The 21,671-nt window shown below is 47.2% G+C and overlaps 1 protein-coding gene across 4 annotated transcripts in view; it reads right to left on the minus strand.

The window, feature by feature from the left end:
• DGKA (diacylglycerol kinase alpha) overlaps window positions 1–21,671 on the minus strand; it is a 387,021-nt gene that overhangs the window by 10,297 nt on the left and 355,053 nt on the right. For all 4 annotated transcript variants that reach the window (XM_078686412.1, XM_078686395.1, XM_078686404.1 and 1 more), the window contains one exon: window positions 18,873–18,933. In XM_078686412.1, coding sequence (XP_078542538.1) covers window positions 18,873–18,933 — 61 coding nt within the window. The remainder of the gene's footprint in view (window positions 1–18,872; window positions 18,934–21,671) is intronic.

Here is a 21,671-nt window from a genome sequence, read left to right on the forward strand (position 1 = left end):
TGCACTGCGACTAGCCATCATGCTTCATATTGAGACTGGCTCCAGGTGAGAAGCTGGCTGACTAAAATATTGCACCTGGGGTGCTGCTGGAAGGACTGTGAAAATGTTGCACCAACTTTTGAATGAATTAAAGGATTTGTAGAGCGCAAATAGCTATCCAAAAATGTCATAGAGCTTTTCCTAAAAGCTTCAAAAGAATACTTGACCTACTGACATTATGGAAAGTCATTTTCTGAAACGGTTTGTCACAAAATGTTTACCAATATTTACAAAAATAACATCACGTTAGGTGCATATATTACATTATTAACTTCAATGGGCTGATAGTTGGGTAAATCCTATTTAGGGATCTATATATGTTGAATGACATTCTGGTACCTCACTGCCAAAATCTGAGCTCTAATCCCCTTTTAAAAGTGCAGGCCGGTTGGCACTTGCACAGTGAAACACTGAGCAGCTTCAAAGCAGCCGCTCTGTTTTTCACCTGAATGCGCTTCCCTGAGGACAGTTCTAGTTTAGGGCTGCCCTGAGGGCAGCTCATTCCTTATAATATGGCGCACATTTCATGTTTGCACTGCACACCTGTTTTAAGGTGCACTGGGCGCACATGGGAAAAGTGAGCCCTTTATATAATAGGGCCCCTGTATGGCACAGGTTGCGATTACTAGTGCCATACTCTCCCATAGCGCATACCATCCTGCTGTTCAGAAGCCTCTTGCAGTGGATTCCCAAATCTACTTTGGCCTGCCTGTTGTGCTTGTCTACATACCATCCAGGACTGGGAAGAGCCAGCCGTCTCCTGTGAATCCGGCATTGCACAACCATCCTCCTTATGCTGTCCTGGATATCATCAAAGGCATTTTTTCTTCAGAAAAATAGATCTGTTATGTCCCCACCATGTCACTTACCTCCCTTTAATCTTTTATGAGCTGACGTGCTAGTGTACTTGCCTTATATAGAACAACCTTCATAGTCGGAAAAAGCCCTATGTTATAGCCGATGTGTACATCTGTGAATGTCAGAGTGCTCTATTTAACCATCTATTCAAAAACACGTTAGAAATTATTCAAGCCTCTTCACTTAAAGCAATGGGTTTAAGCATACCGTGGTCAAATGCTTTCAGCAGGATTATTACTGATCTCATTGTGCTATGGCCAGGACCCTGCTACCATGTGGTTCTGGGATGTTGAAATTAATCATCCAAATTGTTGTACTCATTCACGTCCTATTACTCAAACATGTCTGTGGTGCTGGACCTGGCACTCTTGTGTTTTTCTGTGGTTGTTTTTTTGTTGCTTCTGACAGCCTGTTTTGACCGTGTGCTGCATTTAGTTTTTGCTGGTCTTTGAACTCTGGGTACTTGACCACTGCTGATCAGTGCTAAAGTACAAGTACTCCCTGTGTAAATTGTGATCATGATTGGTTATTCATGATTAGCATATTTGATTTACTAGTAAGTCCCTAGTAAAGTGCACCAGGTATGCCAATGGCCTGGTAAATCAAATGCTCCGATTCGGCCTGCAGCACTGATTGTGCCACCCACACGAGAACTCTTGTAACCATGTCTTAGACCTGCCACTGCAGTGTCTGTGTGTGCAGTTCTAAACTGCCATGTCGACCTGGCAAGTGCACCCACTTGCCAGGCCCAAACCTTCCCTTTTTTTCTACATGTAAGCCACTCCTAAGGTAACCCCATGGACAGGGTGCAATGTATGTGAAAGGTAGGACATATACTGGCATATTTTACATGTCCTTATAGTGAAATGGTGTAAATTTCGTTTTTCACAAATGTAAGGACTCTCTTCCATAGGTTATCACTGGAGCTGCTTTGTGACCTCTTCCAAGTGTAACTTTCAATTGGGAAGAGATAGATATTCGAAGTTTGGGTTCCCCGAACTCACAATTTAAAACTACATCTTTTAGTAAAGTTGATTTTTAAATTGCATGTTTGAAAATTCCTCTTTTATAAAGTGAGCATTGTCTTCCTTTACCGTTCTGTGCCTCTGGAATCCACGCCTTGGTCAGGATGACAGCTGGCCTGTTTGCATGTTCACTGTTGACTGTCACACAAAGGGAGCTGAGGTGTGACCTGCATATCCTGATGGCCCATCACCAGGCTGAGGGGTCTTCCTGAGGTAGTGGCTGGATGAGTTGTCACTGACACCTGACTAGGGCTGTGCCTGTCCTCACACTAAGCTGTCTCCCTCCCCCTGTAGTGTCTGGAGCCAGGTCAGGGCAAGGCAGGATATTGTGGACTACAAAGACTACCCTTTGAAGTATGCCTACTTCAAAGGCAGAAAGGGGTAGAAGTATCGGACCTCTAATCCCACATTTTTAGAACACTTCCAAGAATAATACTAGACCTACTGACATTACAGAAAGTAAGTATAGAAAACTGCTTGGCAGAAAATGTGACCACATTTTGACAACGATACCATCACTTTAGGTGTCTGTATTATATTATGAACTTCAATGGGCTGATAGGTAAATCCTATTTAGGGCCCTATATAGGTTGAATGACATTCTGGTACCTCACTGCCAAAACCATACCTTGAATACTGCAAACCCTGCTGAAGGTACAAGTGCACAATCACAGAGGGAACTGGCTTTGTTGCGCTTCATGTTTGTAGCACTAAGCAACCTGTGCGCAGGCGAAAAAGCCAGCAGCAGACCTGATTACAAATGGACACCACACTATTTCCTTAGTGTTTTCACTGTATGTATTGGTAAACATGCTTTATACGTTGCCTCTGAGATCAGCCTGACTGCTTGTGCCAAGCTACCAAGGGTGTGAGCAGGGTTTATCTTAGTTGTGTAATGTTCTTACCCGGACTACAATAAGGTTCCCTACTTGGACTGGGTGCAAACTAGAGACCCCATTTCTAACGTGGCAATGTACATGCCTCAGGTTGCACTGGCAACCCCCACCTCTTACCAGCTGTGGTGCCTACAGCAGAGCAGTCTCAAAGATCTTCCTGTTCAGAAGTCTGGGTCTTGTTTTCCTAGGTCTTTGTCATTTTCAATTAGGAGAATAATTTGTCTGACCTAACCTAGACCACCAAAGATGTCCTTAGACTGTTGCACAATCTGTGTTAACTGGGGAGATTCTGGTGTGCGAATGTCAATCAAGCAGTCTCATTCCTTTTCTTTGTTCTCAAATCAAGCGGTCTCATTCCTTTTCTTTGTTCTCAAATCAAGCGGTCTCATTCCTTTTCTTTGTTCTCGAATCAAGCGGTCTCATTCCTTTTCTTTGTTCTCGAATCAAGCGGTCTCATTCCTTTTCGTTGTTCTCGAAGACTGTGTGGCACCTCTCCACACCCAATACCTGTTAACACACCCGCATTTGGTAGGCGTTACCCTCTTTACTTTTCTTCACCTGCCTGAAAAACAAAACGCCTTCACTGACTTTAATGGGGTTGCCTGCTTTTTAAAGATATCACCCTCTAAGAAAGTATTAATCCCCCATTATGCGGTTAACTTATTAATCCTTTGACTTAAACTGCAGTTGTGAGTATAAGGTTGACAGGCATGCGTTTGTATCGTTGTATTAGGCCTGTTCATTTCCTGGTGTAGTTCGGCATGATAATATTTCAGAATAAAAAAACTCTGGGGTAAAAAAAAAGTGAGGATGGAATCGTGAAGCCGAACACAGGGAAAATTGGACAGGGTGTGGGTGAACAGTAATGCAAAAGGATGAAAGGAATGGTTAAAGTAAGATATGAAAGAAGAGTGGTGATAGAGGTATAAGAGCAATTGGTGTTTAATTAGGAATTAGCAAAAAAAGATTTTTAGGAAAACCAATTAAAATGTATCTCGAAATGTATTGCTTTGTGTAATTTTAGAATTATTTATTACCCTATGAAATGAAGCATCAACACCTAAGTGGTTGCTTCGCGCTCAGGGACTCATATGTATATTGAGTCGCTTTTTAACACTGGAGAATTGTGAGCTTTGGCAACAATACATGCACGTTTTTACAGTGTCAATGCTGAAGTTGTCTTTTTTTACTTGCAATTGATATTGTTTGACAATTTGTAGAAGGTCCTCAAGCCTTTCAAAGCATAAGGAAGATTGGCTCTTGAACAGAGGGCACTAGCAAGCTCATCTACCCCAAAGAAGTTCCAATTACAAGTGCAAAAATAAAACACACTGTTGCAAGGCCCCTGGAAACCCTATAAGTATCAAAATTGGGCCAGATTTACAAATTTGTCATGGAACACAGCATCCAAATTTGTTGCGCTACGTGGTGCAAGGGGACAAATAGCCCACCTCCTCATGTACAAAGACTGGTGTGCTGTTAGTGTCACCCCATGGGCAAATACACCTCCATAATGCAGAGCCTTGCAGTATGGTGCATATGTGATTGTATGCTGTCCAGCATAACATCTGTACTGAAGACAGACTGTTCAAATACAAATTTCTTGTCCAGTCAAACGCAGAAGGTTCCCATGCATTGGATAGTTGCTGTGCACAGTGGCACCCATGCAGTAAGTGATTTCAAATTACCATATTTCCACTTGCTTCAAGCAGGTGTTATTTTTCATACAAAGTCTAGTTCGCCCATGTTAGTAGATTGGGATTTGAGTCCAAACCAATAGGTATTTGTGTTGATCTGCCCCAGTGATGCAAAGTAGTGCAAAATGTTTTTTGTGCTTTTGAAAGTTCACCTTTCCAGTGCAAAACACCTTTTGCACCACGGAGTAAATAGCATGCAGCACTCTTGTGCTGATGCAAAGCTTTCGTAAATCTAGGCATTAGTATTAATTATCATGCAACCTGTTCTAATCGGTTGCCTTGGAATGACCTCACAAACGTGCACGTTTTTGTAAGGGGTGATCCTGAAGCTAGTAGGGAATAGTCAGAAAGTGGAGCTGCACTCTTGAAAGGAGTGGCCTGCTGATGTCCCCCCTTTTGACATGGTTTTGTTCTCCTGCTTTCTGCGCCCCCTTCAAACCACAATAGGCACAGTGCTGTCTTCTCAGTAGCTCTTTGTTCAATGCATTGGATGTATCCCTGGCCTTTGTCTAGTCTCTGAATGTTCTTTGAAAAGTTACCACTGAACACAAAGCAGAAGAAAGCAAATGTAAAGATGGGTCGAGCATGAGTCCTGTTGGAGCCACGTGTCAAAATCAGTCTCATTAAAGATACTGAGTTTGAGGTCTTGCTTGAGCTTAAAACATTTTAATATAGATGAAGCCATCATTTGTGGTCCAGTTACAAGACTACAAATATGACCAGCACATGAATCTGTCATGTCGATGCCAGATTCCTCCTGCTAAATGCGGCATTTCCGCTGCTGACCTGCTGTGGAGTGGGTGCTGCAGTATGCACCAATCCAAGGCGACACACACTGGCGACGTCAGGCTGAACTGCAGTCGGTGCAGTTCTGGGATGGCAATAAGGAGAAACATAACCAAGTATATCCAGGCTTAATTGGTTGCAAAGGCTGCTGTTTAAAATATCTTATGGGGTAAAGCACCTTCAGAAAAGAGTTTTGTGTGCCCAATAAATCTCAGGGAATAATAATGGTAAGTTAACTCTGGTGGTTAAAACATTTGCTGGATATGTCTGTGTTTGGTTGAGTGTAGGAAGGTGGAAGGTGGATACCTGACTATGGTTACCCCAGATTTTTTGCCTTGTGTTTAGCTGGTTTTCGACTTAGTTGGCCTGGGATCCTGCTAATCAGGGCCCCAGGCTATCTGCTCTCTCTTTAAAATGGACTCCATGTACCCTAGGTGCATAACTAATGGGATTGGGTCACCTTATGAGCCCCTGTACATTGTACTATAGGTACCCAGGGCATAGGTGCATCCAAGGCTGACCAGGGGCTGCAGCATAGCTTTTGCCACCCCTGGCTGGCCATCCAAACTGACACAACTGGCGGATCACTCAGCTGGGGCATGGTCGTGTAATCACCCCTTGCTTAGATATAGTTATACCTATATCTAAACCTATATCTGGACACATATGCACCTATAAGTCACTCCTATGGCAGGCCTTAACAATCCTGGAGGCAGAGTGCTTGGTTTTATTTGAGATGGTGCTTTAGCATGAGCTGAGCCTGTCTGCAGCTTTCGGAACCATTTCCTTATAGCTGTTCCAGGGTATTGACATACCATATACTCTTAAGTGCATTATAATCCTCGCGGTTATTGCTCACTTTGGTTTGGCTTTATCAAAACATGTCGTGTAAGGTGTCACACACTTTGGAATACTACCCCCTCGCCAGTTCTGGCGACCGGGGTAGCATTCCACCCTTCTAGAGGGCTAAGACATCTGGGTAACAGTAAATGCGGTTAAAACTAACCAGAGCCTCAGCATCATAAAATGGATGCTGCTGCCACAGACACAAGTCTGGCCTCCTGCTGCTGACCGAAACTTGGCAGGGGAGGCTTGGACAAAAGGTTTCCTGTCACAGGGAGGTGTTACACCACCCCAGACAGGAGATAGTGGATTGGGGCAGGGAGGGCTGAATGAAACTAGACATTGCCTGGGGCACACAAGGTGTCCCATGCATAGCCCAGTTCAAACCGGTGCTGGGGCACTCCAGCCTCAGCTCTGGCGCGAAACTGGACAAAGGGAAAGGGGTGTAACCATCCCCTTCCTGGGTCCCACCCATAGGAGGGACCTAGCAGGATATCCTGCCCCTTGATTTGGAATAAAGGTAGGAGCTGTGCCCATTGAAGACAGATAATCCTGACTGAAACTTTGATACAGAACTCTGGACCCTTTGACATCCCACTCAACGTGGAAGACTGAAGAATCTCCCTTGTGGTCAAGGAGTGACCACCCTGTGCAAACAGGCACCATCCAGCGTACAACGGTTTGCTTTGTTGCAGCTCCAGCCGGAGCTCGAGCGACAGAGATCGACAAGAACCAGCTTCCCTGACTTCTAACAGCCCGATCCACAGTCCCAGTGGATCTGAGACCCGTTGAGGCGACGTGAAGCGTGGGGCTGGCCGTCTTGAAAAGACTGCGAAGTGCTGACCGTGCAGCTCCCAAGGCACCCTCGAAGCTGTGCATTGGAGTTTGAGAAGCCCCAGCCCCGAGCAGCTTGTGCACCAAAACCACCTCTCCACACTCACCGAGTGCTGCGTGGGGCCTTTTTGCATTTTCCTGCTCGACGCGTCTGTCCGGTAACTTGCCCGTTGGCTAGTAGTCACTACGACAACGAAACTTTGAAACTACTCTGCTAGTCTGGTTGCTCCAGACTGGCCCTCGCTCCCCTGAAAAGGAGCAACCTCTCTGACCTTGCTGGTCCGAGTAAGAAGCGATCTTCAAATCCTGCGTGGGTTGCATTTGCCAAGGCCTGTTAACTCCGATCCGGAAGCCGACAACGAGAGCCTTTGTGGGACAGCTCGTGATACACTCCTGGACATCCTCGGTGCTCCAGAGTCCATGTGGCAGCGGAGACAAGCTTCTCGACAACCACCTGAGTGCGCCCGACATCGCCTGGTTCCTTCCTGGTCACTGGCTAGTGACCCAGACTCTGTCCCCTCTGCTTTCAGGTACTCTACATCTTCGATCCACCCTTGGATCCAACCGGACTCTTCTCTCCTGGCCGCTTGCAGTATCTTCATCTCCAGGCTCCATAGATCTCCACGACGAAATGAATATGCTACTTACCAGTATGCATCTGTTCTTGGCACGTAGGGCTGCTAACATTCATATCTTAGCATTAGATCGCCGCCTAGTGTTGGGCTCGGATGATCGCACATTGTTGTCCTGGAAGAGTCTTCGAAGTATCCTGAGATAGGTGGCTCCTCCCCTGGACTACAGTGCGCATGGGCATCGGCTCCATCCCCAGATTGTTTTTCGCCATTGTGGCAGAAGATGGAGTGAAAAGTGTAAAGGATGTCCATGCTAATAAGTGAATACAGTAGTATATCTGCAGCTGCGACAGGCACCGGGGAGGAGGGTGGGCGATATGAATGTTAGCAGCCCTACATGCCAAGAACAGATGCATACTGGTAAGTAGCATATTCAGTTCAAGGCATGTGGGCTGCTAAATTCATATCTTAGCATAGAATACATAGCAGTCCCTCCATCAGCGGCGGTTGCCCGTGCCAGCTGCAGAAGCCTGAAAAAGTGTTTTGAGAACAGCCTGTCCTACAGCAGCTTGCTGCTTGGAATGTACATCAACACAGTAGTGTTTTGTAAAGGTATGTGGTGTAACCCACGTGGCTGCTCTGCAAATATCCTCTAAAGGAATGTTCCCTAGGAAAGCCATGGATGCCCCCAGTTTGCGTGTGGAGTGCGCCCTTGGGGGTATCGTTAAAGTGCGCTTGGCCTTTTGATAACATATTTGGATGCACTTAACAATCCACCTGGCTATTCCTGCTTTGGAAATAGGGTTGCCTTTGTGTTGTGGTGCGAAGGCAACAAAAAGTTGTTTTGTTTTTCTAAAGGGTTGTGTCCTGTCTATGTAGTACATCAATGCCCTCCGTACGTCTAACGTATGGAGCATTCTTTCCGCCACCGTTTGTGGGTTTTGGAAGAATGCCGGTAAGTCAATAGTTTGGTTGAGATGAAACTGTGACACCACCTTCGGAAGGAATTTGGGGTTAGTACGCAGTACCACCCTATTTGGATGAATCTGAATGAATGGCTCTTGGATTGTGAGCGCTTGCAGCTCACTAACACGCCTTAGCGACGTAATAGCGATTAGGAAAGCTACTTTCCACGTTAGGAACTGTAGTTCACACGAGTGCAGTGGCTCAAAAGGTGGTCCCATCAGTCTGGTGAGGACCACATTGAGGTTCCACACCGGAGCTGGTGGTGTTCTTGGGGGAATGACTCGTTTCAGACCTTCAAGGAAAGCTTTAATGGCAGGCACTCTGAAGACAGAGAGATACTGCCTGTTCTGAAGATAAGCCGCTATGGCGGATAGATGTATCCGAATGGAAGTGTACGCTAGATTGCACTTGTAAAGATGCAACAGATAGCAAATGATGTTAGGGATAGATGCATCTAGCGGGTTGATGTCATTGGCTGTACAGTAAATGACAAAACGCTTCCATTTCGCAGCATAGCATGCTCTGGTAGTTGGCTTCCTTGCCTCCTTGATGATGTCCATGCATTCCGGAGGTAGGTTAAGGTATCCAAACTCTAGGACTTCAGGAGCCAGATCGCCAGGTTGAGCTGTTGCGGATCTGGATGCTGAATTTCTCCATGGTTCTGCGTCAAAAGACTGGGCGTGAGGCGCAGTCTTTGATGCGGCACCACTGAGAGTTCGAGGAACGTGGTGTACCATGCTTGGCGCGCCCACGTTGGAGCAACTAGGATGAGAGTCATCGCGTGCTGCCTTAGCTTTCTTGCGACCAGCGGTATCAGAGGGGCTGGCGGAAAAGCGTACGCAAATTTGCCTGACCAGTTCATCCATATCGCATTGCCCTGCGACTGTGGGTGAGGGAACCTGGCGGCAAAGTGTTGGCATTTTGCGTTTTCTTTTGTGGCAAACAGGTCTATCTCCGGATGACCCCACTGCTGGAAGTACGGGTGGAGTACAGATGGGTGTAACTCCCACTCGTGCATTTGATGGCTGTATCTGCTGAGCAGATCCGCCATCTGATTGTCCTTGCCCGGGAGGTGTTCTGCCATGAGGAAAATGTTCCTCCGAATGGCCCACTTCCACATGCCCTGAGCCAGATGAGACAGCTGTGGCGAGTGGGTGCCCCCCTGCTTTTTAATGTAGTACATCGCGGTCATGTTGTCCGTCCGGACTAACACTACCTTGTTGCACAGATGTACAATGAAGGACTTGAGTGCCATGAAGATTGCCATCAGTTCCAGATAGTTGATGTGCATCTTCTGTTGCTGCGTCGTCCATAGTCCCTGCACTGTGTAAGTGAGCAGATGAGCTCCCCATCCCTGGAGAGATGCGTCCGTTGTCAGGATAATCTGTGGCACTGACTCCTGGAACAGTCGGCCCTTGCAAAGGTTGTGTGGAGTCCACCAATGCAGAGAGTCGTATGCCCGACTGGTAACCAACACTAGGTCTGTCAATTGTCCCTGAGCCTGTGTCCACTGATTTGCTAAGCACTCCTGGAGCGGACGCATATGTAGCCGTGCGTGAGGGACTATGAAGATGCAGGAGGCCATCATGCCTATCAACTGCATGAACACTCTTGCTGGAAGTGAGTGTTGTGGTCTGAACTTCTGGATTAGAGACTGCATGCTGTCTATTCTGACTTGGTTTGGCTGAGCCATGGCTGTCAGGGTATTGATCGTCGCACCTAGAAACTGCCGGACATGTGCCGGCTGAAGATGCGACTTTGGGTAGTTCAACGAGAAGCCTAGATCGTGAAGTAGGTGAATGGTAGTCGACATGTCCGCGGCGCACTGTTGTTCCGACTTGGCTTGAACGAGCCAGTCGTCTAGGTAGGGGTAGACAGGAATGTTCTGCCTCCTGAGGTGCGCTGCTACAGTCGCCAGACACTTGGTAAACACCCTTGGGGCTGTGGTCACTCCGAAGGGTAGGACCTTGAACTGATAATGCCTGCCTTGGATAGTGAATCTGAGGTATTTCCTGTGGGACGGGTGTAGTGGAATGTGGAAATAAGCATCCTTGAGATCTAAGGTTGCTAAGAAGTCTCCTTGGTTCAGCAAGGGAAGAATCTGTTGCAGTGTAAGCATATGGAAGTGTTCTGATAGTATGTACAGGTTGAGGGTACGTAGATCCAGAATGGGTCTGAGAGATCCGTCCTTTTTCGGAATAAGGAAGTACAGGGAATATACCCCTGTGCCTTCCTCTCCCACCGGCACGAGCTCGATTGCGCCTTTTTGCAGCATCACCACTACTTCCTGCTGCAATAAGTGCAAGTGCTCTACGGACATAGGCCTTTGCCTTGGCGGGATGTTGGGTGGAGTGGATTTCAACTCTAGGCAATAACCATACTGGACTAGTTGTCGCACCCACCTGTCTGTGGTGATGTTTCTCCAGACGGGCAGGAACTGCTGCAGTCTCCCCCCGACAGGTGTTAAGTGGTCGGGGGGCAGTGACAGAGAGTCACTGTTTGCTTGGGGTAGAGGAGCGGGAGCTGTTGTTTCCTCTGCCGCGCCCTCTGTTGCTGTTATTTCTGTAACCTCCCTTGTTCTGTTTTGTGAACGAGGATTGTGCTCCACCCCTTGAGAATTGAGATTGTTGACCCATTTGTCCTCTGGTGACTCCACGTGCACCTGAGCGACGAAAATTGCTGCCACGAAACTGTTGTGACTGTAGGGCCCCCATGGACTTTGCAGTTTCTGTGTCCTTTTTTATCTTTTCGAGGGTGGTGTCAACATCTGGACCAAACAGTCGATCAGGATTGACTGGCTGATTAAGGATGGTCGTCTGAATATCAGGTTTAAACCCTGATATGCGGAGCCAAGCCTGTCGTCTGAGCATGACGCTAGTGTTGATCGCCCTAGCTGCTGTGTCTGCGGCGTCGAGTGCACACTTGATGGCTGCGTTGGAGATCAGTTTCCCTTCCTCTATAAGCAGTCTGGTGCCCTCTTGAAACTTTGGAGGCAGGTGTTGTACAATCTGCTCTAGGGTGTCGTAATGCGCCCTATCGTAGCGTGCTAATAGTGCTTGTGTATTAGAAATACGCCAAAAGTTGGCAGCCTGTGCAGCTACTCTTTTGCCCCCTGCCTCTAGCACTTTGGACTCCTTATCCGGGGGAGGAGCTTCACCCGTTGTTTGGGAGTTGGCCCTTTTGCGGGCATTGGCAACCACCAGGGAGTCCAGCGGCAACTGTCCCCGAATGTATGCAGGGTCTGCAGGGGCTGGTCTGTACTTCTTTTCAATACGTGGATTGACCACTCTCGCCCTGGTGGGTTCTTTAAAGATGTCCGCCGCATGTTTGAGGACCCCCTTGAGCATAGGCAGTGTCTTTACAGTCCTCTCAGAGACTGAAAAGGTGTCAAAGAGAAAGTCTTCTTCAACCGGGTCAGCATGCATGTCCACATCATGATTAGCAGCTGCCCTCTCAATTAGTGCATGAAAACCTGCAGAATCCTCTGTTGGGGATGCACGTGCACTGAAAGGTTGTGGGTCTTGCCCCACACTCTGGGTGCCTTGGTCACCAATGTCATCATATGCATCTGGATGTGCATCTGGTTCATTGATGGGGAAGGTGTATTGGTCCTCTTCATCATATCCCTCACCCTCAGATTGTTCTGGTGAGGGAGTAGGGCTTCTTCTTGGAGGAGGCTGGATAGGCTCTATGAGGTTAGAAGCGTCCTGAGGAACCCTTTTTTTCTTTAGTGGGATGACATAGGAGTCCAGAGGCTCTGAAGTGATCCTCCTTTTGTATAGGGTTAATTTGCCTGTGTTGGCGTCGATGAAGTGCTCAGAATCGTCCTCTGATTCGAGTTCTCGACCTGAAGGTGCTCCTGCCGTAGAAGAATCCGACTTCTTTGGCGTCGATTTCGTGGAAAAAACCTTCGGAGCCTCTTTCGGCGTCAGAAGGAAAAGAAGCTTACTCTTCGGCTTTGCCGGAGCGTCCTTCGGCGCCTGAGGCGATGGCAACGGAGCCGACGTAGCAGCGGCCTTGTCCCTGATTCTCTGTAGCGAAGCGGCGATGGGGGACGCTTCACTCACAGTGTCTTTTGGCGCCGACGAGGATGTCTTGACCTTCCCCTCGGATCCGACGTCATGGTGGCCTTTCTTAGGTTTGGACGCCGATGCAGTCGTCGCTGACCCAGAGTCCTTGGATCGATGCGCAGATGTGGCAGCTGTCGATCCGTGCACCTGTGTCGGGTCCGTGTCCACTACGCGACCGACTAACGGAGTCCCAGGCGTAACCGGAGCCGTGCCGCTGGCCTTGGCGTGCTTAGACGGTGTTGCCGCGGTTGATCCGTGCCGACCACCCTTTTTAGAGGATCCCTCCTCTTGCGCCGACTTTGACCCTGTGGAATCGACCGACTTCTTGGGCTTCTGCGGACCGGAGGTCGACGGAGCCGATGCGGCGGCGGGTGCTGTAGTTTTATGTTGCCCGGCCGCCATTTTAGGTACGCTCGGGTCCATAAGTTTCGTTTTCGGGTCGGCCATTTTAGGTGTAGTCGACACCGTAGGTTTCGCTTTCGGTTTCGATTTCGATCCGGCCTGCTCAGCAAGTATGTCCGTGGCCGGGCCTGATGGCGGGGCCGTGGCTTGCGGCACGGGGTCTTGGGTAAGGCCAACTGGCGATCCCGTGACCCGATCGAGATCTTCTAAACCTTCGGGGCATAGCTCGTCCCCTGAGCTATCTTCCGCGGCCCCATAAATCTCTTCGACGTCCCCTACCTCGTCGACGTATTCAAGGCCTTGACCCGCGACTCCGTCGTCGTCCACCGGATCCGCCTCGACCTCCGTCTCAGGTGGGGATATCTGGAGATGATGATCCTGTTCATCTTCTTCTTGTTCGCCGAAGATGTTTTCTGGATCTGGGGCCGTTTGTCTGGCCTCCAGGCGCACCGCGCGCCGGAGCTTGAGAGTCTTCTTAGACCGGAACTGAGCGCAAGCCTTGCACTTGCCGTCGTCATGGTCCGGTGAAAGGCATTTGTTACAGACCGGGTGCAGGTCTATATGTGGGTACTTAGACCCACAGAGCGGACAGTACTTAAACGGACTCCGCTCCATGCTGGAAAGTTGCGGTCGTGTCGCGATGAGAAGGCCTCGACGTCCGAAGAGTGAAAAACTCCGCTGAATCCGACTCCAAGAGTTGGAAGAACTCGAGACCGTGCGCAAACAATACCGACGCTATGAAATATAAGGCCTTTTGGCCTTAAAAAGTAAGTTTTACTCGGTTCCGACAGAGAGAAGTCGAGACCGCATCCGAACCCAATGGCGGAAAAAAACAATCTGGGGATGGAGCCGATGCCCATGCGCACTGTAGTCCAGGGGAGGAGCCACCTATCTCAGGATACTTCGAAGACTCTTCCAGGACAACAATGTGCGATCACCCGAGCCCAACACTAGGCGGCGATCTAATGAACGCCGGTGCTCCTGTAGTGGTTTACACCTCTAGTGTCCAAGTTTTAAGTGGCTTAGTTCTAGTCCAGTCGGAAGACTTCTAAAACAGTAACTTTTACGCACCATTGACTTTGCATTGGTGCATGCATGTGCTTTTAGCGCTGCACCCGAATCCCGCGGGCTACTCCCATCCTAACTACAGTTAGTCCAGTATAGTCCCAGCGATTCCCAAGGCCCTAGGCCTTACCATTGTTCGTAAAGCGGTTCTTATACCACTTATTTAATATAATAGCCCACATCTAGACCCCATTTTCACATCTAAGGAGGTTGAGGTAGCGATCAAGTGCATTGTGCCCAACAAGGCGGCAGGCCCAGATGGCGTTCCTGGTGACTTGCTCCGGATTAATATGGAGGCGTGGAGCTTATTCATTGCCAAACTCCTGAATGAGGCCATGAAGGGCGGAGGCTTCCCAGATTCATGGAGGGGTGCGGAAGTCGTCCCTATTTTTAAAAAAGGGTGTAGGGAAGACCCTGCTAACTACCGACCTATAAGTCTGCTTGATTCCACCCAGAAGGTAGCAGGGAAGGTAGTTTTAGGGAGGATTTTGCAGTGGGCGGAGGAAATGCAGGTCTTGTCTGACTTTCAGGCCGGTTTCAGAACAGGAACTGGCACGATTGAGCAGACATTTCGTTTCCTAATGCTCTATTGGAAAGTGGTTAAACTGGGCAAAGGCAGTCTGTACCTCGCCTTTATAGATCTGCGTACTGCCTTTGACCTAGTCCCACGCAGCCAATTGTGGGCTGTCCTCGAGGGTTTGGGCATGCCCCCGTTTCTGTTGGCATTGATCATTAAATTCCATGAAAGCAATTTTGCCCAAATCAGATGGGGTGCGCAGGGCCAAAAAACACCTCGTATCTCTGTAGACAGGGGTGTCCGCCAGGGGTGTGTGCTAGCCCCCACTCTGTTTTCATTATATCTAAACGGAGTGGTGGAGCATCTTCTCCAACTACCAGCAGACGCACCCTCCCTGGCGGGCAGGAAGATACCAACTCTCCTGTTTGCAGATGATACCCTGTTGATCTCGAAATCCCCGATGGGCCTCCAAACGCTGTTAACAGGGTTACAGGGCTTTTGCGATGCCAGGGGCTTGGCTATTAACATCAGTAAAACCAAATTCCTGGTGCTGAATCCCCCGAGGAAGACAGTGCACCCCCCATCCCTTGACTCAGTTCCATTAGAAAGGGTAAGGGAATTCGATTATTTAGGCATCCGACTCTGTGACTCTATGAGTTGGAAGGCGCATCACCAAAAAATTATCCTGACTCATAGGAGGGTCACGGGCGCTTTATTAAAAGAACATCGTGCCTCTCCCCTTAAACCTATCGGGGTGATATTAGATATTTATAGGGCAAAAGCTGTACGGGGCAGAGTTGTGGGGTACCCAGAAATTTGACACTCTGTCCCATCTTGAGAACAAATTTCACAAAGACCTAATGAGGCTCCCTCGTAGCTCGCCCACCCTTCCTCTCCTACTTGACACAGGCACACGATCCATAGCTGAGCAGGCTAAGCTACGCCCCCTTCTTTTATGGGCCCGTATATGGAATGTCCCTGAACTCGCAAGCTACGCGGATGCACTACGCGAACTTCTCTCAACCCCGGTTTGGTGTAAGATCGGTTGGCTCTCAGAAGTTAAGCGCCTCCTTTGCGAACTGGGTCTGGGAGACGCATGGGCCAATAGATCTTCACCACCTAAACAGTTGTTAAAGAAAATATTTTGGCCGTGGGTGGAAATTGAGAGAGTGAGTCACGCTAATCTATGTAGATCTGCTGCTGAGTTTTTGGTTATTAAAGACCTCCCTTTTAGAGAACCCTACCTGGATGTGATCTCCAACCCAACAGATAGGGCATTGTATTTTAAATTTAGGGTTGGAGTTCTGCCTCTTGGCACATGGACAGCAAATTGGAAACCACCCTGGCAAACTATAGCAACCTGCCCTTTCTGTACTAATAGGGTCGAATCCATTTCCCATCTAATGTTTGAGTGTCCAGCGTATGCTGCTCCTCGCCGCAGATGGTTGAAACCGCTCTGTTTGAGGCTGGGCACTCGGTCATACATGGAGGCCTTACAGATGCTAAGATCAGACCCTCACCCCTTGTTTGCTTGTGGCTTGGCCAAATTCTTGGGATGGGCTTGGAGGATAAGATCTGCGAGGAAAATGATCCTCCAGTAAGGTTACCTATCCAGATTCCACTGGCCCCAGCTATCCATTGCTGTGTCCCTTTTCTACCTTTAAGGATGATTTATTATGTGTGTATAAATGTATTTTAGATGGCTGATTCCCACAATTGTTGTACATTTTTACTGTCTTTTATTGATCTGTCTGTTTTGATGGTCAAACTGCACAACTGTTTTTATTTTTACACTTGTTCTTACATTGTAATGCTTTTATGAAATGATAAATATTTCGAAATAAAGCTATACAACAACAACAACTTATTTAATATATGGTTTGAGTGGCCACCGGGCCTATCCATAATTGTGCAACTTTTGTATGTTTAACTGTGCTTTTGTTTAAACGCTTGTGCCTCTGCACTCATAAAGAGCACAGAGAATTATTCTAGTAGTAAATACATATATTTTTATAATATATAACTTGTGTGGTGTCCTTTCATTTGATATTACAGGACTGCATATGGTAAAACAGCTGGCTTCACATGCCCTCTTGAGTTAAGCCTAAGACTGCTTTGTCCATGCTACCCCTAGGATAGCTCGTCTATAAGGTTGACTTTACAACCACCACCAAAAGGGATTGTTTGGACTGAAACAAGGTGCTCACTAGAATAGTGAACATCATACATCAGGCCAACTTCTCACATTGAGTCACAGTTTTAACTCACAAAGTAGCATAGAGGGTTAATGTGTCTCCTGGAAAGCACATCTGTAACATGCAGATGACAGAGTATTATGTTATAAAAGTGAGAGAGCTGCAGCTTCTGATGCACAGATCCATTTATTACTTGCAGTTCATAAAATGCAATCCTGCTAATATAGCACAGTGAGGTATGAACTGGCATCAAGAGATTTATAAAGCGCATTGTACCCGAGGGTGTCAAAGCGCTAGCTAATGAAGAGCCACTAACAGAGAGATGACTACATCTAACATCACGGAAAGGAGAAGAGACAGGTTTTCAGCTGCTTGCGGAAGGCAGTGTGGGAGGAAAGACTATTAATATGGGTGGGAAGAATATTCCATAACTTGGCAGCTGCAAGGACCTGCATGTAAACTGCAGGACATGGGTTTAGCACCACATGGGTTTAGCACCTTATTGGTTTTTCACAATCTGTTATAAGGCTGCTAAGAAGGATTCTTTTGATAGTAATAAAGGATAACTCCAAGCACAGATTTACGTTTTATATTCTAACTTTGTGCTTCTCCCAGCTACACAATCTTAGCATATCATTCCTACCAGTAAAGACTGTGTGGGACTCCTACACCTTGAAACCCTTTGTCTTCTGTAACACCTTTACATTGATTTACACTACACACTTATATGATCTATTGTCAATGTGTAATGTGTGCATGTGATGCAAAGTGCTCTGACACCCTAAGGTGGGATGAGTAGTGTTATAAAACTATTAATTAAAAAAAAATCAAGTGCTATTAAAATTTTTGGGGTAAATATTGGTATATGCGGATACACCTGCCATTCTTGCAGTGCATTCATATCTCTTGCATATTAGGGTTGGACAAAGTCAAAAATCTTCTTCAAACCGTAGTTACTCGTAAGAAATTGTGAAATGAGCTGTGAACGAGTTGTGTGCCTTTGTTTCCCCACTGCATTGGCATCTAGATTTTAGGGTGCAGGTATCTCCCAGTCAGGATTCTACTCAAACAAAAGGAGGACTGGTGGCTCTTTAAATTCACCCTTTGCTTTTGACCCAAGCTGTAAGAGAAAATAAAATACCCTGTCACAGCCTGCACGTTGCTGTTGCGAACAGAAAGCAGGCAAGGTGTAGGCACTGCTGAACTGTGTACTGGTGTGGGCAAATTACCCTGGGACCAATTCAGCATATTTCACAAGGGCCAGATGGATCCGGGATCCAGCTAAATAACAGCTGCCAGGTCAGGCTGGTTCCCCCTTCATTCCAGCACTGACTCAGTGCTTAATTTGTAAAGGAATGAGCACCGGTGGCCAAAGCTCTGATCAGATGCCTGCAGCCGGTATATTTAAATGTTCTTGTGCCAAATACCATGGCTGCAGCAAGGCCGGACTGGGAACCAAAACAGGCCCTGGCAAAGTGCTCGCCCCCCCGGGGAGTTGTGGGTGCTGCCGAGCTATTTGCCAGGGTCGGTTTTCGGCCGATTTTGTTAATAGCTGCAAAAACGGCCCTGTAACAAAATCGGCCCCCAGGGGCCCCAAACCGGCCCCCACCCATGCAGCGCACTGGGGTATTGCCCGGTGCCCACTACGGCCAGTCCAGCCCTGGGCTGCAGAGTCTTAAATCCACCTCACCCCTCTTTAATCCACTACCAGACACTCCCTGCCCTTTATCGCACTCTTGTAGGTTCCTGCCTTGGTGACGGCTTTCCCATCTCCCCTTCCTCTGTCAGTCTGCTTGAATGTTTTTCCTCTCTTGTTCTTGGGTAATGTCTGGTGCAAAACAAATAAGTGCCGGTGAAACTGACTTGCTGCAGGGTTCCGAACCTGAAGCCCTCCACTCCCTCCAAAATCCAAATTTTAACGAGATTGAATAACAGCCGAGTCGCCCTGAAGGCATCAGCAGACCGAGATCACTGAATCGGAGCCCAACCGATGATTCAATGATCAGTTTATTTTCAACCACTAGATGGCAGGCATGTATAAACCATCGCCTCTATAATACATGTAGTGCATTAACTACGTAGTTTGTGAGAGTAGACCAGTCCTTACCGTGCAGGGGGGCTGCATCCATGGCTCCCCGTCAATCTGCATTGGTAGAGGTTTCGATGTCCTGTTAAAAAAAGTGAATAATATAAACCAAAAATATGAAAATGTGGTAATTAACAAAGGTCCAGAATTCTCTATTTCTAGGATTGGGGAAACAGCCTTTACAACGTGGCCGTTAGGTGGCAAGGGTATGTTTACGGTGGATTGGGGTATTTGGGTTGCAAGGGTATTTTTAGGGTGGATTAGGGTATTTGGGTTGCAAGGGTATTTTTAGGGTGGATTAGGGTATTTGGGTGGCAAGGGTATTTTTAGGGTGGGTAAGGGTATTTGGGTGGCAAGGGTAATTTTAGGATTTAGGGTGGATACCGGAATTTAGGTGGCAAGGTTATATTTAGGGTTTAGGATGGGTAAGGTTTAGGGGTTGGGGTCAATAAGGTAATATAGCCTGAAAAAACTAAGGTTACAGGGATGTGATAGTTAAGCTCAGATTTCACTCATACAAAACAAGTGAAATTCAGCAGTTATAGTTACCGTAGCTAACTATAACTTATGCCCCGTAATGCATTATGTATGACCTTACAAAGTACATCACACATGACATGATCAGTGACATCTTTGATGACATTATCCACAGAACCACTCGCACACCCCTATACAACCTCATACACCCACTCACATATCCATTCGCAGACCCATACAAGTACTCTTAGAACCACAAATCCATAGAGAGACACACACACCCACTCACTCATACAGCCACTCACATATCCATTCGCAGACCCATACAAGTACTCTTAGAACCACAAATCCATAGAGAGACACACACACCCACTCACTCATACAGCCACTCACATAGCCATTCGCAGACCCATACAAGTACTCTTAGAACCACAAATCCATAGAGACACACACCCACTCACTCATACAGCCACTCACATATCCATTCGCAGACCCATACAAGTACTCTTAGAACCACATATCCATAGAGAGACACACACACCCACTCACTCATACAGCCACTCACATATCCATTCGCAGACCCATACAAGTACTCTTAGAACCACATATCCATAGAGAGACACACACACCCACTCACTCATACAGCCACTCACATATCCATTCGCAGACCCATACAAGTACTCTTAGAACCACAAATCCATAGAGAGACACACACACCCACTCACTCATACAGCCACTCACATATCCATTCGCAGACCCATACAAGTACTCTTAGAACCACATATCCATAGAGAGACACACACACCCACTCACTCATACAGCCACTCACATATCCATTCGCAGACCCATACAAGTACTCTTAGAACCACATATCCATAGAGAGACACACACACCCACTCACTCATACAGCCACTCACATAGCCATTCTCTCAACCATACAACTATTCATACAACCAGTTGCTCATCCTTACACCCACTCATCCATACAGTCACTCACATACCCACTCACACATGTAATATCTCACCCATACAGGCACTCATACACCCACCCACTCACTCATACAGGCAATAAGACAACCAGTCACTCACACAGCCAAACACTCACCCATATAGCTACTCTCACACTCACTTATTCACCCATACAGCCACTCATACAGCTACTTACTCACCAATACAGTTGCTCAACACAGCCCCTTGCTCACCTATACATGCACTCACACACACAACCACTTTCATACTCGTTCACACATCCATACAAGCACCCCCTCGTCTGCTCACTCGCCAATAAAGACATTCACACAGACACACACTCTCCAATACAGCCACTCGCACACTAACTCACTTGAACAAATCAAACAGCCAGTTACTCACACTGCCATTCAGACACCCACTCACCCATACAGCCACTCTTCCACCCATGCAGCCAGCCACTCATCCATAGAGTCACTGACACATCCGCTCACTCACCAATACAGCCACTCACCCACACATCTACTCACACACGAGTTATTAACCCATACAGCCACTCAAAGACGCAGTCACTCACACATGCATACACACATTCACTCTCATAATATGAATCAGAGGTAGTATCACTCATTAGCAGTACACCAATTTTACTTTTGTAGTACCTTAGTATATATTTTTAACAATCAAACTCTTAAAAAAATACTTACACTCACTGGATGATGTCATGAGTGATGTCACTGACCATGTCATGAATCATGTAATATGTGAGGTCTTAAGCAGAGCATTGCAGGGGCATACGTTTTAGTTAGTTCAAGGTTACTATAAGTGCTGAATTTCACTGGTTTTGTATGAGTGAAATCTGAGCCTAACTATAACATCCCTTTAACCTTTGTTTTTTTCAGTGAATGTCTAAGGTTTTTCTAATTATATTTCCTAACAATAATGTCCCTGTAACCTTAGTTTTTTTTCTGTGAATTTCTACGTTTTTATTTTCTACCTGTAACCTTTGAGAATGAGTAAGTGCATGAGTGTCTCAGTGGGTGTGTTAGTGTCTGAGTGAGTCTGTGAGTGGGTGTGAGTGCCTCCATTAATGTGCCAGTCTGGAAGTGAGAGCATGAGTGTGAGTAGGTGCACAAGTCTCTGGGTCTCTGAGTGGGTATGTGAGCCACTGAGTTGGTGCATGAGTCTCTGAGTAGGTCTGTGAGATTGTATGAGTGATTCTGTAAGTGGGTGCATGAGCGTCTGGGTCTGTGAGTGGCTGTGAGAGTGTCTTAGTTTTTCTATGAGTGGGTGTGTGAGTGCCTGGGTGGGTTCTGTTCCTTTTCTGACTTTTTTCTCCTCACTTCTGACCTCTATTTTGCCTCTTTCTTCGCA

This window comes from Lissotriton helveticus, chromosome 1_1 (genome assembly GCF_964261635.1).
Source record: "Lissotriton helveticus chromosome 1_1, aLisHel1.1, whole genome shotgun sequence".
In the NCBI taxonomy this organism is placed as follows: domain Eukaryota; kingdom Metazoa; phylum Chordata; class Amphibia; order Caudata; family Salamandridae; genus Lissotriton; species Lissotriton helveticus.